Source organism: Arachis ipaensis, chromosome B9 (assembly GCF_059453495.1).
Source record: "Arachis ipaensis isolate K30076 ecotype BB chromosome B9, ASM5945349v1, whole genome shotgun sequence".
Classification (NCBI taxonomy): Eukaryota; Viridiplantae; Streptophyta; class Magnoliopsida; order Fabales; family Fabaceae; genus Arachis; species Arachis ipaensis.
Window position 1 is genome coordinate 59,079,279 of NC_142444.1, and position 19,319 is coordinate 59,098,597.

Below are 19,319 nucleotides of genomic sequence, written 5' to 3' on the forward strand. Positions count from 1 at the left end.
AGTGGGATTGGCACATCCCTTTAAGGTTATGGACTGTACCTGATAAACTCCAATTTTGTGGGTTATCTTGTATTGAATTTAGTGAATTTAATCAACTTATCCCACATTTATTCAATGAAATAGCATGGTTTTATGAATTTCTCCTAAATTGTACTTAAGATTAAAAATATACTTTTTAAGCCCCTAATTTGCTAAATTTAATTCACTTTGATTCCACTCGATGCCTTCATGTGTTTGTTTAGTAATTTCAGGCTTAGGAGGGAAGGATTGGATTGAAGAATTGAAGAAAAAGTATGCAAAGTGGAGAATTCATGAAGAAATGAGGATTTGGTGAATTCATCACGACGCGTACTCGTGAGAGAGGAACTTGCTTGGCTACGTGTACACGTGACCCATGCGTACGCATGACACTTGTCACGTGACCTCATTAAAGGAAATACATTGGGGACAATGTCTGAGCTCATCTAGGCCCAAATCCAACTCATTTTTGAAACTATTAGAGGCCAAATCCAAGAAAGATGAAGGGGGAGCAATTAATAATATAGCTTAGGAATCATGCTTTAGGTAGTTTAGAGAGAGAAGCTCCCTCTTCTCTCTAGAATTAGGGTAGAATTAGAATAACCTCTCTTAGATTTAGGGTTTAATTCTTGTTTTCAATTAGTTTTTATTGCAATTTCTTATTCCTACATCTTTGTTCTCTTAGTTTACATTGTTAATTTCTCTTTTATGCCTCTTTTTAGTTTATGAACACTCTTATTAATTTTCATTTTCTTTAATACAATTGATGTCTTTTAATATTTCTTATTGTTTAATTGAGTTGTTATTGTTATTTTCTTGCTCTTGGTAGTCTTAGATTTTATTATTATTGCAATTTATTATGCTTTTATTTTTATGCACACCAAGTGTTTGATAAAATGTTTGGCTTAGTCTTAGAGTAGATTTTGAGCATTGGTTTGGAAAGAGAAATTGGGCAATCTTGAATCATTAATACCCAATTTATGTTGGTGATCTAGAGTTGTTAGTTAATCTTGTCTCCATTAACACTACTTATGGATTGGGATTAACTATACATATTTGACTTTCTCCCAATTTTGGAGATAACATAATAGGCTTAACTCTTGGTAATTATTGTGTCATGATTAATGACTAAGATAGAAAACTTTGATTCTCAATCCTTGCCATGAATTCTTCCTTTTAGTAGTTGTTATCTTTAGTTGTTTGATTTACTTTATTGTCATTTAAATTTCTTGCCATTTAATTTCTTGCTTCTTTATCAACCCACCCCGTAAATCTCACAACCAATAATTGAGCACTCGATTGTAATTCCTAGGGAGAACGACCCGGGAGTAATACTCTCAGTTATTTTTATTGGGTTGAATTTGTGACAACCAAATTAAACATTGATTGAGGGTTGTTTGTTAGTTTAGATCTATACTTGTAACGAAGTGATTCTTTTATTGTGTGAAAATTCTAGACCGACGGTAACCCTCAGATCACATCAAATTTTTAGCGCCGTTGCCGAAGAATTGCAATGTGTGCTTGTTATTGGTTATTGTACACATGTTAATATTGTGAATATGTCTGCTCTTTGTTTGTTTGCTTGTTTGAGTTAGTAGTTAGGATTTTGTCTCTTTATTTCTTAATAGTTCTTGTTTTTGTTTTTCCTTTTCTACTATGAATTCTCACCCCTTTGACTATGAGTTTGGTTACAACTATGTTTTAGGAGGTAGAAATGAAAGTTTCAATAAAGGTTTGCATCAAGGATGGAACAATCAAAGGTGTGAGGAGTCTCAAGCATTATGATCAATTTTTATGGCAACAACCTCCTCCGATTTTTTATCGGTACAATCCAACTCCTAATACATACCAATCTAATAGATGTGGTGAACCTCATTGTGGTTATCAACCACAACCACCATATGCATATTTATTAATGTCTTATCTGTAAAACTCAAAAAATTAATTGGTTAATTTCTTAAATTTAAATTGATTTAGAGGTTTAAAGTCACTAAGCCCTATTTAAATGGGCGGAAATTTATAGATTTAGTTAGGGATCGGATTCGTTGATATAATTTGAACTTGGTATATTTTTTAGCGTAAAAAGTAATTATTTTTACGATTATGCTATGTGTACATTAAAATTAGCCACCAAAATCATCTATCAGTATAAAATACCTGTTGGAATATAAATACACATTAAAAATAAATTAAACCACACATATATTTATACATAAATATATTGGTGGCTGATTTTAGTGATTGATTTTGGTGTACAAATAGCATTTTTTTTATTTTTAATAGAATAAATTCCCATATCGTAAGTAACTGAACACATTTTTGACAGCCTAATATAGCTTATGGTAAAATAAATAAAAGAAAAAGAGTCACAAAATATTTAGAGCGCGAAGCTAACCAAGTATCTTTTTCAATCAAGGACTGTTTTGTTCATGCGCACTTCTTTCATTCCCCTATTCATGTTCATACCAATTACTGAGGTAACAACTTGAGAAAAACTCCCCTCTCTTCTCTTTTCATCTCATCTTCAAGTGTAGGTTTTCTTGAACCTAAAATTTGTGAGTTTGGTTACTAAAGGAAGTAATAACTCATGTTTTAAGAGTTTTGAGTATTGAATTTTCAAAATTTAAGGTGAAAAATCTCTTTCTTTTATTTGCTCTGATTTTCTCAAAATCCTAACTTGAGAATTTAATTAATTAGATTGATTGTGGTTTGATTGAGCAAGAAAAAAACTCAATGATTTTCTTAAAATCCTTAAGATATGAGTTTTGATTTTGGATATTTCTTTATAATATTACGTATAAATCTTAGGTTAGAGGTCGTAGACCATATGATAATTCCTTGTTATTTGATTGATGTTAATGTTAGTTGAACGTCGGGTTACTTGAGAATTTTAAATGTATGATTGGATTAACTATAAGTAAAAGGAGCATTCCAACGATTTAGATAGTTATTTTTAGGTAAATGAGATTGAGATTGGAACTTAGAGCTCCTAACGTCACGTTTCATTATCCTGTTGTGGTTCATTTTTAGAATTTTACTGGGACATTTGGGTTCTCATCTATTATTGTTTACTCTATTCTTCTAAATGCGGATAATGGTATTTGACTAATTACAACCTTTCTCTTTTGATGCATAACCTTAGTAGAGGATGTTTTGTAGAGTCAGAATTTTAAATATTTTTATTCTAGCCATAATACTGATCTAGATGACTTATTCTTAGGACAAGACTCCGAGTTATTATTACTCGACATTATATGTAATTAATTATATGTAATTATTTTATTACTCGACATTATGTACTTAATTATTGGTGTATGTTCCTTAATGTTTTGTAAGCCTCTAGTACCTTGAACTTAGTTTTAGTGGCAGAAATTGAAAAAATTTTTTGGAGATTGAGATTGGAACTTAGGGCTCCTAACATCACGTTTCATTATCCTGTTGTGGTTCATTTTTAGAATTTTACTGGGACATTTGGGTTCTCATCTATTATTGTTTACTCTATTCTTCTAAATGCGGATAATGGTATTTGACTAAGTACAACCTTTCTCTTTTGATGCATAACCTTAGTAGAGGATGTTTTGTAGAGTCAGAATTTTAAATATTTTTATTCTAGCCATAATACTGATCTAGATGACTTATTCTTAGGACAAGACTCCGAATTATTATTACTCGACATTATATGTAATTAATTATATGTAATTATTTTATTACTCGACATTATGTACTTAATTATTGGTGTATGTTCCTTAATGTTTTGTAAGCCTCTAGTACCTTGAACTTAGTTTTAGTGGCAGAAATTGAAAAAATTTTTTGGAGGGGCGAAAAATCTTAATAAAAAATTATATAATAATATTTATATTAAAATAAAATTTATAAATATAATTATTTTATTTTTAAATTTATTATTAATATGTAGGATTATATATAGTTAAGATTAACAAAAAATAATTCTGATTTTGATTAATAAAAAAATTTTGTTTAGGTTAATTTGATTTTAAATAAAAATCAATTTAAAAAAATCAGTTTTTATTACATGAAAAAAATTAGTTTTTGCACATAAAAATCTATTTTTATTTAGAAAACTAATTTTTCTTTTTAAAAAATTGATTTTTTATTTAAATTATATAAAATCAATTATAACATAAATTATTTTTTAACATTTAAAAAAATTAATTTTACTTTTGATAATATTTATCTCTCAAAAGTCTCAAGATTAATTATTTTTATTATTACTTTTATTACAAATTAAATAATATAATACAACAAAATAAAATCTTAAATTTTTAATAAAATAAAAATATCAAAATTTATTAATGTAAACAGTATTATACTATAATAGTATTGAATTTGTAAAAATAATTTAAAAATAAAATAATAACTTTTTATTAATAACTGATATTATTACTAGTTATATTATAATTTTTATTATCCTAAGAATAAAATAATACATGAAATTATATGAGAAGCTAAATATAATTTAGTGTTAATTCTATAATAATATTTAATTTGTAATATTAATTTAAAAATATGTCACTTGTTGTTGATTTAAAAATATATTATTTATTATGTCAAATAGGATAGAATAAAAAATTTAAAAAAATAGTAAAGATAAACATAAAATCAGATACATAAGTTAAAAGTATATCAATTTAATCAAACAAACTAATTTTATTTTCTTTAAAATAAAATTACTAATATTTTTACAAAAACTTTGGGAGGATAGGTCATGACCCCTTTGCCCACACAAAGCTCTACCGCTGCTTAGTTTATTTAAAGTTATATATATGGAGCCTTTATTTCATACGATTTGGAATAAGTTGAGTCGTGTGTAATGGATTCATTATGAAGAAATTTTTACAAGCTCATATGTATCCTATTTCCACAGGTTTATTGTTGAATACCTTGCCTATTATCTGGACTTATTTGGTCGAATTTTTATCCATTAGTACAAAAATATTTAAAAAAATAATAATATACTATTTTTTCTTTGTGTCTTATCTTTTTTATCATTAAATACAATACTATTCTTTGTAATTTTTTTTCTTGTTAAGTCTTTTTATCATAAACAGATTGAATATATATCGAATATATTTTAAAATATTAATAATATTTTAAATTGAATAATTAATTAAATTTATTCTTAAAAGATCATCTTTCTTTAGATTAGTTATTAAAAGATATTTTTAATTAATTTTGTCTTTTAAAAATTTTAAGTTAGTCATGTTAGTCCTTTCATCATTTTTATTGCTAACGGTATCAAAATTTGCGATATAGCACATTACGTGAAACTATATTGAATATATCACATATTTGGAATTCTTAATTAGCTTGCATTGTTGACGATGTCAAAATTTACGATATAGCACATCAAGTGAAACTACATTGAATATATCACATACCTGACACTCCTAATTGGCTGCTAACATGAATACATGATAAACTTATGAAATTAGATCAAATTAACCCCAAATTGAAGAGGACCTTAAAGCTTAAAATTTTTCAATTTGGGATTCATTTGATCTAATTTTATAAATTTATCATGTTAGCATTCAGTTAGGACTCTAAGGTATGTGTTAAGGACGAATTTGATTAGAAAAATCTTTTAGAGATTAATTTTGGAAAATGAGTGATCTTTAAGGCTGTATATATTTACAGGCATAGAATACTTAGATATAAAATTATATTTAGATGATGAGACATGGACAGAAATATTGTGTCCAAAGAGAATAACAAAAAATCCAACTTATTTTTTTATTATTTTTATCAATTTTAATTATATTTTTCTCCAAATTTTTGTATGAAAAAAATAAGTAGAGAAGATTAGACTTTTATAAGTTGTTCTAGTTTATTACCAAACAAAATATAAGAACACTAATTTTTGTATTTCTGTTGTTTATGTCATATTCTTAATATCTTGTCTTGTTCTCAAATCAAACGTAGCCTAAGAGGCGAATTTGATTATTTACTCATTTTGGATTCGTATTTCACTTTGAGTGTGTTTAAAAATTTTATTAGAAAAGAATTGCGTTGAATTCTTAAAGAATTAATTTATAATTCAATTATTGTAATAATTTTTAAGTTTGGAATAAAAAAATTAAATTGAAAAATGTTTAAAACATATTTGAATTAATTATTTTACTATTAATATTCCAATACTAATTTTTTTATACTAAAAAATACTTTTAATACATATTCTTCTAATTTTATCTTAACTATTCTTTTATATTCCATCTCCACCACAAAACATCTTACCTTGGTCTCTCTTTCTTTTTAACCTCAGTAATTTAAACAATGACAGAGTTTATAGCAGAGAATGGGATCATGACCCTCAAAACGTTTTATAAAATAATTAGTAGTATTTTTATTTAAAAAAAAAATTGTTGTTCGATTGGCTTAGCATCTTAAGTTTAACATGAAGTATCTTAATTCAAACTTCACCTCTTACATTTGTAATAATTTTTACTTTTAATCATTAGTAATTTGAGCTTTGAACTTGGTTGAAATGCTGAAGTAAAATCTTTCATTCTATTTAAAAATAAAATCATATCTAAAAAAGTTATGTAAAAAAAAAAGAAAAAAAAAAGATATAAATTATAAAAAGATAAAAAAAAAGATATCATCATAAAAAGATAACAAAAAAAGATATTATCCTTTGCTAGTTGCCTCTATGCATAAAAGCAAAGCTCCTTTACCTTCCATTTTCTCTATTCAAAAAAGAAAGTTCTCTTCCTTTGTTCAAAAAATCAAAACAAAACAAAGCTAATTAATTGCCTTTGTTGTTCGAACAAAAATTAAAGCACGCAAAACACATTATAAAAAATTAGGTATTTTTATTTATTTAATTTAATGTTATTTTATATTTATTATTTATTTAATTTAATTTTTTATATCATACAAAATATTAGAATATTCAATAAATATTGAAGTTATTGTATTTTTATATATTGATAGAAGAATTTTGCAAGTTATAACTTAAGAAGTTTCAATCTTTTAAGTTAAGTTTCAAGTTCAAGCAATTATATTTTTTTGCATCATACGTGTGAAATTAGGTAATTTTTTATTTATTTAATTTAGTATTATTTTATATTTATTGATTTTTTATTGAATATCTTTTGACTAAAAATAATATTCAATCAGTATTATAAATTTTAATATTTATCTTTCTAATTTTTTTTACATGTTTCATAGGATACACATTTAACTTTTTGTACAATTATAATCATGAAAATAAAAAAAATTGATATATTTTTTAAGAGGAAGGCTAACGTTCAAGGAGGAGAAATATAACTTCTACAATATCAACACATGTAGATAGTTCTTCTACTTTAATGAATCAAGAAGAAAGTGATATACAGCTTTTAAAAGTTCAAAGAGTTACATTTGATGAGTTTGTCCTTAATTCTTTAGAACGAGACCCTGAAAAACAGCTTCAAATTTGGCAATAGCACCCAAACCATAAAGATGAGGTTAGACGAGCTTATCTTAAAAGGGGTCCATATCAAAAACATCTTGACAATTATCCTCTATTTGGTATGAAGCATCCAAGACAATTTCAATATGCTTGATTTGGTATTTTTCTTTCATGGTTAGAGTATTCACCTTCTGAAAATGCTGCATATTGTTTATTTTGTTATTTGGTTAGCGAAAAATCCAGTGGACGTAATGGGTCAAATATTTTTATTAGTAAAAGATTTAGAAGTTAGAAAAAAGTTAATGATCAAGTGAAATGTGCTTTTCTTAAACATATTGGAGATCCTTGCTCACCACACAATAATGCAGTTGGAGCATGTCCAGATTTACTAAATCAAGCACATCACATCCAAAATGTAATATAGGATTATACTTCTGAAAAAATTTAAAGGAATCGATTACGTCTAAAATCCTTCATTGATGCAACTCGTTGGCTTACATTTTAAGCTTGTGCTTTTAGAGGCCATGATGAAACTCCAGAATAAAAAAATCGAGGTAATTTTTTTAAAATGATAAAACTCATAGCATCTTACAAAGATGAAGTTGCAAAAACTGTGTTAGAACATGTTTCATATAATGCTAAGTATACTTCATACAAATTCAAAAAAAAATATTGCATATTCTCTCAAACAAGGTGGGAAAGCATATTTATGAAGAAATTGGAGATTCTAAATTTTGTATTACAGTAGATGAACCTCGTGATGAATCCAAAAGAGAACAAATGACACTTTGTTTTGAGATTTGTTGATATACATGGTTTTATTCAAGAGCGTTTTCTTAATCTTGTATATGTTAAAGATACTACATCATTAACTTTTAATCATGAATTGTGTGGCATTCTTTCTCGACATGGTCTTGATGTCTCTAATATTCGTGGACAAAGATATGATGGTACCAGCAACATGAAAGGGGAATGGAATGGGTTACAAGCATTATTCTTAAAAGTTTGTCCTTATGCTTATTATATTCACTATTTTGCTCATCGATTACAACTTACATTGATTGCTGCATCTAGAGAAGTTATTCCTGTGCATCAGTATTTTCAAAATTGACTTTCACCGTCAACATCATTTGTTCTTCTAGTAAGCGACATGATGAGTTACATGATGCCATGACAGATGAAATTATCCATTTATTAGAGATTGATGAACTTGAAACTGGTAAAGGGGCAATCAAATTGGTACTTTGAAACGAGCAGGTGATACTCCATGGAGTTCTCATTTCTCTGCTATTTGTAGTTTGATAAATATATATATGAAAAAACGTTGACTGTTTTACAAAAGATTATTGTTGATGGATCAACTTATTCTCAACGTTGTGATGCAGATAATTTTTACAATACCCTGATCTCATTTGAGTTTGTATTGATTTTGCATTGATGAAAGATATTATGGGAATAATTGTTGTTCTTTGTCAAGCTTTACAAAAGCAGTCTCAAGACATAGTTAATGCTGTGCAACTAGCTAGTTCATTCTACAAAAATACTTATCCAAAATATGAGAGATGATAAATGGGAGAAATTATTAAAAAATGTGAAATTATTTTGTGAGCAATATGATATTCTAATTCCTGATTTAACTGCTTCTTATGTAGCAAGGCAGGGACGCTCGCGTCACCAAAAAGATCATATTACAATTGAGCATTATTTTAGAGTGGAGATATTTTTAGTCACAATTGATAAGCAATTACAAGAGTTGAATAACAGATTCAATGATCAAGTAATGGATCTACTAAGTCTGAGCTCTACTCTCACGCTTAAGGATGCCTACAAAAATTTTAACATTGCTAAGATTTCTGCTCTTGTTGATAATTACTATCCCGGAGACTTTACTGAATAAGAGAAGAATAATTTGCATTTTCAGCTTCAACATTTTATTCATGATGCTCGTCAATATTCAGAAATGAAGAATCTATCAACTATTCATGAATTGTGTAGATGTTTAGCAAAAACAAAAAAGTCAAAAGTGTATTACTTGATTGATAGATTGATCCGTCTGATATTAACTCTTCCAGTTTTTACAGCTACTATAGAGCGATCATTTTCAGCAATAAAAATAATTAAGACAAGGTTAAGAAACAAGATGGATGATGCTTTTCTGGCAGATAGTTTGGTTATTTACATTGAGAAAGAAATTGCTGGAAAGTTTAGTTCTGATTCATTTATTGAGGATTTTAAGTCACTCAAGACTCGAAGAGTACTATTATAAACTATTTTATATTTTTTATCCGTAGAATTATTAATTTATTATCTTATTAGTAACAAACTTAAATAATTATATTTATAATTTTTATATTAACTTTGTGGCCCTCTCAAAATTGTTTTTCAAGCTCCGCCACTGAACTTATACGTTTACTTTTGTTAGTGATAAAAAATTATGACGTAAAATGACATCGCAACAATGATCAATGGTGGTGCAACAGTATGCAACAATCATTGGAAGAAAAGATGTCGTCATTCAAGTCATAATATAAAGAGCATGAGCAATAGTCATGAAAATAAATCGAAAAGAAACAATATATGATGGTAGACCAATTATGGAATTAGATGTTTTTTTTGTTGATACCAACAAAGATGAAGTTGAAGTTTCGTGGTGGATCTTTTATGATGGTAGTGATAACAATGATTGTAAGATGCATAAAGATGAAAAAGAGAAAGGGAATCAAGAAAGACAAATTGTAATGTGATGATAGATGATGGTCATGTGCAGAGAAGAAGTGAAAGATAGAGTAGAGGGTAATATAATGTTCATCGAAGAGGAACGAGAAAAGGGAGAAAGAAAAGAGAAAATGGGTATATTTTAAAACACTAAATTATGACAGGATTAGTTTAAATATTTTACCTTCAAATATAAATCTCGAGATTGAATTTGCAAATCAAATCTTTGTTTGATTTATTTTTTAATTAAAGATGAACATTATAATTCTCACAAAAATTTAAATTTATGTATTTTTTATTTTTCAAAACAAAAAAAATTCAATTGTCAAAATATAAAATTCTAAACTTTTCAAACACACTCTTTAGTCTTTATTAATATTGGATAAAAGGCAAGTTTTGCGGGAATAGCAATGGGTACCTGTGAGAGAGGATATCCCTCTCCCACCCCATCGTTATTTATGAAAATATTCCGTTTATGCTCCATTTCCATTATGGATAGGGATGGCAATTTTCTCTGGCGGGACGGGTATCCGCGGGGATTTACCTGCCGGGGGACGGGGATGGGGAGATTTTTTCACCCGTAAGTGGGGGGCGGAGACGGGGATCCACGAAATAAACGGGGTGGGGCGGGGAGCAAGGTCCCCGCCCCATGGAGACCCTTATAATACCTGCATATACAAAATTACTAAAATATCCCTAGTATATATATATATATATATATATATATATATATATATATATTAGTTATGATTTCTGAAACCCTAACTCCTAACCCTCTCCTCTCTACCGGCCGTCACTCACTCACTCTCCTCTCAAAACTCAGATTCTCCTTCTCTCTCTCTCCGTCCCTCCTCTATGTTCACCGCTGCTCACCATCGCTTACTGCCCTTATCCACTCTCACTGCCTTCACGCTCACCGCTGCTCACCGCCCTTGCCCTGGTCCCTTTCCTTTTTCTTAGATTCGCTCCGCCACCCTCTTCCACTCAGACACTCTCTCTGCCACCCTCCTTCACTTAGACACTCTTTCCGCCGTCTAGCACCTTCGTTCGCACTCACTCGCGCGCCTAACACCCAGCCCTAGGAGAAGCATTCTTCGCCTGACATCCAGCCCTAGGCAGTAACAGAAGCATTCTTTGCCGTCACCGTCTTCATTTTCTTCGTAGAGACAAAAGCTATTTATCTTCAGTGATTTTGTAATTTTCATCTACTTGAAGCATTTTTTGTTTCTTTCATTAATTGTCTTGTGGTTTCTGTGATTTTCTTTGATTTTATTTGAATTTCAATCAATTATCTTGTGATTTTACTTCATATATATATATATATGTCTTTCTCTTTTTTTAGTAATGCAGTGGCTAAAAAAAATTAGAATTGAATATTTGAAGTTGATTGTTATGTTGTGAGGATATATGGTTATGGATAGTTGAATATTTGAAATATTAATTTTTGAATATTTGAAGGATTTGGTTATGTTTTTTATGAAGGTTGAGGTGGATTTGCAGAAGATCTTTGATGGTTGATGGATGGTTTGTGAATTTTGTGTAAATTTTGTTTTTGGTTTAGTGATGGCCGAATATAATTGCTGTTTGATATGGTTGGTTGATTGATTTGGTATATGGTTGTGTTCAAATTGGAAGCATGAATACAAATGTTTTTATGGTTTGTGTAATTTTTGGTATTTGATTGATTTGGTTTGGGAATAGATTATGAACTTATGAGTTATAACTAAATATTGTTGGTGATGAAGATTATGATTGTAATGATAATTGAAGATTTTTGTTTATTTCTCTGAATTTTTTACTTTTTAAAGAATCCGCGGATATCCGCGGAGACTCAGATCCCCGGCGGATATGGAGTCCCCGTTACCCGTTGCGGGGATGGGGCGGGGACGGAGAGGGATTATGGATGGCGGGGGCATGTCCCCACCCATGGGGACCCGTTCCCATCCCTAATTATGGATATCTATTTAATTCTCTTTATAGATAGTAGAAACTAGCGGATATTTATAAATATTGTTTTTATTTTGTTTTTCTTTTAAATTTAACACAAAATGTATAATATAATCCTTTAAAAACTTAGTAAAGTTTGACATAAAGTAACAATTCAAAATTTTAAGCACAATTTAATATAATCTAATATAAACATTAAATATCAAGTATGATAACTTATAACTTTTATATATAAGTATGAATTTTTTTTTTGATACATTTTCTCTTTATAAAAATTTTGATGGCTTCCATTTAATTCCCATTGAATATCTGTTTCTATAGGTATATTTTTGTCACCGGGCCTGCTACACATACAAGCAAAAAGGCCTTACAAGTTATCCAAGCCCCCAGCCCACAAACATTCCACACGCGCAGAGAAGAGCATTGAATGGGGCATCATTTACACGCGCTCCACTCAAACGGTTACGCTTCGCGTAAACCGCCCCTTAATGGCAAACTCTTCCACTTCTTCCACTTCTTAAAGCCATTCAGAGAAAAAGCAAACGTTCCATTTTCGAGCATCATTCGATACTGAAAATATACAACTCGTCGCTAATATTCGAAAATTTCATCAACACAACATAGAACTCTCGATCAAGAATCTCCAGAGAAAACAAAGCTATCATACTCAAGGTACGTTACATTACCATTCCTGTATATTTTCTACATTTCGAAATTGAAGAACTAGGTTTTACTGTTCTTCTACGTTGTTTTACGTTTTACTGTTCTTCTTGCTCTACGTCTCATTTTACAGTTTATGATGTTCTACTTGTTCTAGGTTTTACTGTTATTCTTGGTTCTATGTTACACTGTTCTTCTTAGTTCTTCTAGGTGTTACTGTTCTTGTTGTTCTAGTTCTTCTGGTAACTAATTTTTGGGGGTATATTCCGTAGTTTGGTGGGTGTATATGAGGTAATTTGTTGGGTGTATATGGCACAAATTGTTGGGTGTATTTTTCTGAACTGATATACTGTAATAGTCAGCAATTGCAACTGTTCTTATATTTGCTTGTCCATGGGTGTATATTGCTTGACCTTGTATATTGATGCGTGTTTGAGTGATATCTGACTGATATATGGGTGTATCTGAATCATATCTATGGGTGTATCTTACTGATATCTATGGATGTATCTGACTCATATCTATGGGTGTATCTGACTCATATATATGGGTGTATCTTACTGATAACTTTGGGTGTATTTTTCATTTCAGAAAAAATGGCAGCGAGAAACCAACCTGGAAGAAATGTAAGAACAAATATATGTCTTAGATGAAATCAGTTTTATATAATAGAAACATATCTGACTATAATTTTATTTTTGTTTACAGCAAACCAAAGACCTTAAATGTGCAACACATTTGTTAAATGATAAATTCAGAAACATGAGTGAGGAGAAGAAAATGATTGTGAGGGATTTGGGATTCGGTGGCTTGATGCACATCCCACCACTAAGGGTGCATCACCAAGTGTTAAGGGAGCTGGCTAACAACTTCAAATTAGGGGAAAACAGACTAGAAACCGGATACGGTTCTTTTAAAATAACACCAAAAAAATAGGTGATGCGCTTGGCATCAACGCAACAGGTAACTCGCTAAAAATTATAGGTGTATATTAACTGACGCTTGGGTGTATTTTAGTTGATGCTTGGGTGTATTTGAACTGATATTCATACTTTGTTGTTTTCCTTTTCGTAGGAGATCTATTTTCTCAGAAAGTTGATTATAAGAAACTTTCTGAGGATGACAAAGAAATTTTTAGAAGATTCCAGGGTAAGACCCTCAAAAGTCTTACAGATGAGATGATGGATATTGGTGTTGGTAATGAAGAGGATCGCCTAATGTTCAAGAGGATTTTCATCCTCTATATACAGATGGCGTTCCTTTTACCAACGACAATAAACAAAATCTCGCATGTGCACCTGGCCCTAATTTTTGAGATGGACACCATAACAGAGAGAAGCTGGGGAGGGCATATTTTGAGTTTTATCGTCAAGGGCATAACCGACTACAAGGAGAAAAAGAAAAAGGCAATTGATGGCTGCCTCTTTGCCCTGATGATAATTTATTTTCATCTTTCTAAAAATAAAGGCAAGAAGAGGGCTGAAAGACCGCCAAAACCCTGGATTGCCAACTGGAGTAAGGAGCAGTTGGACGAAAGAATGACGGTGGAAAGAGAGGAAAATATGGTAAGTGAACATAATATGTTGGGTGTATTTTATTTACCTGAATGCTGCTAACTAAAATTTCTAATATTTCAGGGGATTGTAAAGATGGCGCAAACAAGAGAGAAAATGAAAAAAATAGAGAAAAAAGAAAAAAAAAACAAGAAATAAAAAAAACAAAAAAAAGGAAGGCAAGTTCAACATCGTCTTCGGAGCAAGAAACAACTGATAGTGACAGTTCTACCTCTGAGTCTGAGACTCAAGAAGACTCAGAGGATTCACCAAGTAAATAACCCAGCAAAAAGGGAAAAAAGTAAGTACCATACTTGGGTGTATTTTCTTTATCGAGTTGGGTGTATTTTGTGGAACTATTTGGGTGTATTTTGTTTATGAAGTTGGGTGTATGTTGTTTATTAAGTTGGGTGTATTTCGTTTGTTGTGTTGGGTGTATATTGTTCATTCAGTTGGTTGTATCATGTGCATTCATTTGGGTGCATTTTATATCTTTAGTATGTTCTAAATAATGATTGTTTGCCTTCCAGAATGGACTCCAAAAAAAAGGAAGAAGAGTCAAAAGGATGAGGATTCTGATTCAGAATCTGAATCAACTGATGAGTAATGTTCTGAAATTATTACTCCTTTCTCTTGGCTTAATTATCAAGATTTCGTGTATTAACTGAAGTGTCACTTATTAACTTATAGAAGCGAAGAATCATCACCGATGAAGAAGCAAAAAAAAAAAAAGAAAAAGACACAAAGAACACTAAAAAAGTAAACACTTCTTTGGATAATATTCTGTGATAAAATTAATTTTTTATTTCTGATTCATACTTATTTTTTCCACCCAGAACACAATCCAAAAAGAAAAAGGTTGTTGTTGAGCATTCATCTCCTGAAGAAGATCAATCCTATGATGGGTACAGTACTTCGTAAGCTATATTACCGTCTATCATCATAATTATTTTTGTTAACATCTTCTTTTATGAATGTAGTGACAGATATGAAATAGAAAGTGAAGATCTAGATGAATTGTTAAGGGAAAATAATGAAAAATCCGCTGCAGAGTGGTATGTCTTGTTGGGGTGTATATTTCAGATTTTAGTGTGTTTTCTTTGCTAATAATTGTTTCTTGTTTCGCAGGGAGAAGGAAGCTGACATGCGATCGACAGAAGGTCGCTATGTCTCCTCTGAAACATAAGAAGCTTTATTTAATAAAATCTTTTTATCATGATTTACGTGTATCATATTTTGTCTGAATAACATGAAATCTGTTTAGAATACCAGACGTGAACTTGGGAAGTGATGATCCTTCCTCTCAAGGACACACAGAACAAAGTAGTGTAAACAGGCCTGCAGAGAACATGTAATTTCTCTTTCAAATAATCGTTACTTTTGTTCTTTTATTACCTTCTACTTCTAATTCTGTATATATTTTTTTTTAGAAAAAAAAGCCCTTTATTATTTTATTCGAGAAAAAAAAGGCAGGAAAAAAAAGCAAAAACTGCAAGTATGTAAGTTCTCAAAAAACAAAGCTTGTCTTCCTTTTGAATTGTTTGGGTGTATTTTTTCACTCTCTTTGGGTGTATTTTAGATTGAGTCTGGTTCAAGAGTCAGCTAGTGAGCTGGCTGATTCGAATATAATGGTTGTGAGGGAAGAGACACCGTTGGAAGTGCTTGCAATGTGAGGTTTTCAAGAATATTTCAACCTTATAACCTTATTATTTTCAAAGGCGTTGTTAACCTTTCATTTTTCTTCTTGTATTCAAGTTTTCGTGTCAGTGTCCCAAACAACCACCGTGCCGGAATTTGAAGAAACACCTGAGACAGAATTTCAACCAACCCCTCTACTACAAATTGAAGGAACTACAAAAACGTAAGAAATAGTATTGGGTGTATATTTGTTTTGAGTTTGGGTGTATATTGGGTTACAGTTCGGGTGTATATTGGGTTACAGTTTGGGTGTATATTGTTCCTGAATAGTTTTTTTCGTCATGATTAATTTGATGTGCCGTGCAGCACTCCTGAACCCCCCCCCAACAACTTGAAGAAAGCACAGCCACACTTCCCCCAGCTCCATCTAAAAGGTAAGTTCATTAGTGTAAAATCAATGTACGGGTGTATATTGGGTTACAGTTTGGGTGTATATTGGGTTACAGTTTGGGTGTATATTGTTCCCGAATAGTTTTTTTTATGTCATGATTAATTTTATGTGCCGTGCAGCACTCCTGAACCCCCCCCCCAAAAAAAAAACTTGAAGAAAGCACACCCACGCTTCCCCCAGCTCCATCTAAAAGGTAAGTTCATCAGACTAAAATCAATCTTTACTTATCATCCGTATATTCTTACTCTTATAATACGTTATACATGATCACGTAGTTATCCAGCCACAGAAGATGCTGTTGCCCTGATGATGATGGCACGGACAGCATCGTATGTTCCTAAAACAGATCTAATGCCATCATTCAGCCTTGGCTTCACTGATTTAAGCCAAGAAGAAGAAGCAACGCAGGAAGGAGCGTCAACACAGGAGGCAGACATGGCAAAAACTCCAAAAATTGCAAATTTGCTAGAACAATTAGAGGATTTGGTACAAAAAAATAGCAAGCAGTGTGGCGAAAGAAGAAAGTAAAAGTCCACACATTCAAAAGGAGACTGGCGGAGAAAGTTCTGGGAAGTTTGAAACTCCTGCGGGAATAAATCAGAATACGGGTGATATGAAAGAGAAGTGCTACATCTGGGGGACGCGAGTGAAGACATACGCAGATGGCAGTACTAACGAGTTTGACAACGTGTGCACTCTGATTACCCAAGATAAATACATTTTGAATAGAATGCACCTTGCATTGCTCCAGGGAGGAAGTTATATAGAATCTGAGGTAATATTAGAATAACATTAATGTTTTAACACCAAAGTTAACTGCAATGTTTATTAATGTAAATTGATTTTGGCATATATTTCTAGATTGTATCTGCCATGTGCCTCATCCTCAACCAGAAAAATGATAAAAGGTTTCAAGAACAAGTATACTGTCTCCCCCTGATATTGTGGTAAGTGTTACTTCTACGAATTTTGGCTGTATTTTCTCTATTCCTTAGGGTGTATATTCTCTGATCAACGGGTTTGTTTTTGTATTCATTTGGGTGTATTTTTTACGTTCAATTGGGTGTAAGTTGTGTAGTCATTTGGGTTTATTTAAAGTATTCACTTGGGTGTATTTTCAGTATTTCATTTGTTGTTTCACAATTGTTGCAGAGCATGGCCATTTCGAAGCACCCAAACGGGGAATTCATATCACCTAAAACCAATAAAGAATTCAAGGTGGAAGACTACCCAATGTTTATTCCCTTCATAGATGCAAAAAAATTAACTTCGCATCGATATGTAAGTTTTCATTTATAAAATTTGTTAGTACCGTTCTTTACTTATATGCCAAATAAAATAACACACTGTTGAAATGTGGCAATCCTTCAGATTTTTGCACCTGTTTGCTACTCAGGCCATTGGTGGTTATGGGTGATTGATACAACAAAGCGAAGATTTTATATACTTGACCCGCTACACAAGAAAGCTCCAAGCAATGAGAGAAAGCAGCTTAATAAATTCACTGTAAGTTGGCTCTGTGTTCTTTATTTTAATAGATAGGTGTATTTTAATTCAATATAAGGTGTATGTATGTTTTGCTTTGGGTGTAAGTATGTTCTCTTTTGGGTGTATTTCATTCGGGTGTATTACTGATTTGTTTTGTTTTTTAAGGGATATGTAATTTCAAGAATTAGAACATATGCCGGCGGGGCACCTCTGAAGAAAAAGGAGAATGAGTTGGAAATTAAAGCAACATACGTTAATATCTCAGGCCAAAAATCAAGGTATAAATTTGTGACTCTGAACATTAAACTTTCCTAAATGAGATTTGTAATTTATTTTCTTCGTTTTCAGCTATGACTGTGCTATTTACGTTATAAAGTGGCTTGAGTTAATTGAGCCCGAAAACATTAAAAGGGCGAAGTATGAATGGGATAATTGGCCACAGGTAACTGTCTTTAAAACTATATAACTCTGTATTACTTTACTGAATCAATATTGTTGTTTAAACAAAATATACTTTTTAATTGTAGGACGAGGTGGACCACTATAGAGTAGAATATGCTTCGCGGATACTATTCAGTGAAATGAATAAAGAGAGAGATCAAGCAATTAGAGCGAGTAATGCAATAAGACTGTCCAATCCATCCTCAGTATTATTGAGTCTATTTTGTCAGATAAATTCTACTGATATAGAAACTAAGTAATCTAACTGCTAGCTAGTTTGTAAATTGAACAAATGCTGTAAAAATTTGCCATTTATAAACAACTTCTATTCAATGAAATTTTTTTCCATAGTTTAACTGTCTGTGCTGTTAAACTGTCTGTGCTGTATTCAAAAGCTCTGTATTACAGGTGGTAAAATATGAAGGAAAACATCAAGGCAGATCTAAACACAAATTATAAACTTTTACACCGAACGGAAGTTTAATATAAACCCAAGATTGCTTAAATATACACCCAAACTGTTTGTGCTGTTAAACTGTCTGTGCTGTATTCAAAATGTATGAATTACATGTACTATAATATGAAGAAAAATATCAAATCAAATATACACCCATAACCTGCGATTTTTTACACCCAAAGAAAGTTGAATATACACCCTGAGATCTACCCTCCTGATGCTTTGAGCCTAAAACCCTGAACCCTAAACACTTAAAACCTAAACCCTTACCCCTAACCTGTAAACCCTAAAACCCTGAACCCTAATATTATATATATGTATCTATATGTAGAATGTGAATCACAAGAAAATTCACAAAAATACACCCAAAAGAACAGTGCTTTTACACCCATATTCTGTAACTATACACCCAAAGAGTTATCCCCTGCTCCTGGTACCCTGAACTGATAATTCATAATATGTCCTTGATATTGGCTGGAATTTGAATGCACCACTAATGTAGCATTAAATAAGTTTATCTGAATATAACAAACTCACATA

The 19,319-nt window shown here is 31.1% G+C and overlaps 1 protein-coding gene across 1 annotated transcript; it reads left to right on the plus strand.

Annotated features, from left to right (window-relative positions):
* The first annotated feature begins 17,266 nt into the window (after positions 1 to 17,266).
* On the plus strand, positions 17,267 to 18,582 carry LOC110266854 (uncharacterized). Its single transcript, XM_088498285.1, has 6 exons — positions 17,267 to 17,337; positions 17,548 to 17,674; positions 17,765 to 17,899; positions 18,047 to 18,159; positions 18,230 to 18,323; positions 18,409 to 18,582. The coding sequence occupies exons 1-6, from the start codon at positions 17,267 to 17,269 to the stop codon at positions 18,580 to 18,582; spliced, it is 714 nt and encodes a 237-aa protein (XP_088354411.1).
* Positions 18,583 to 19,319: the final 737 nt, after the last annotated feature.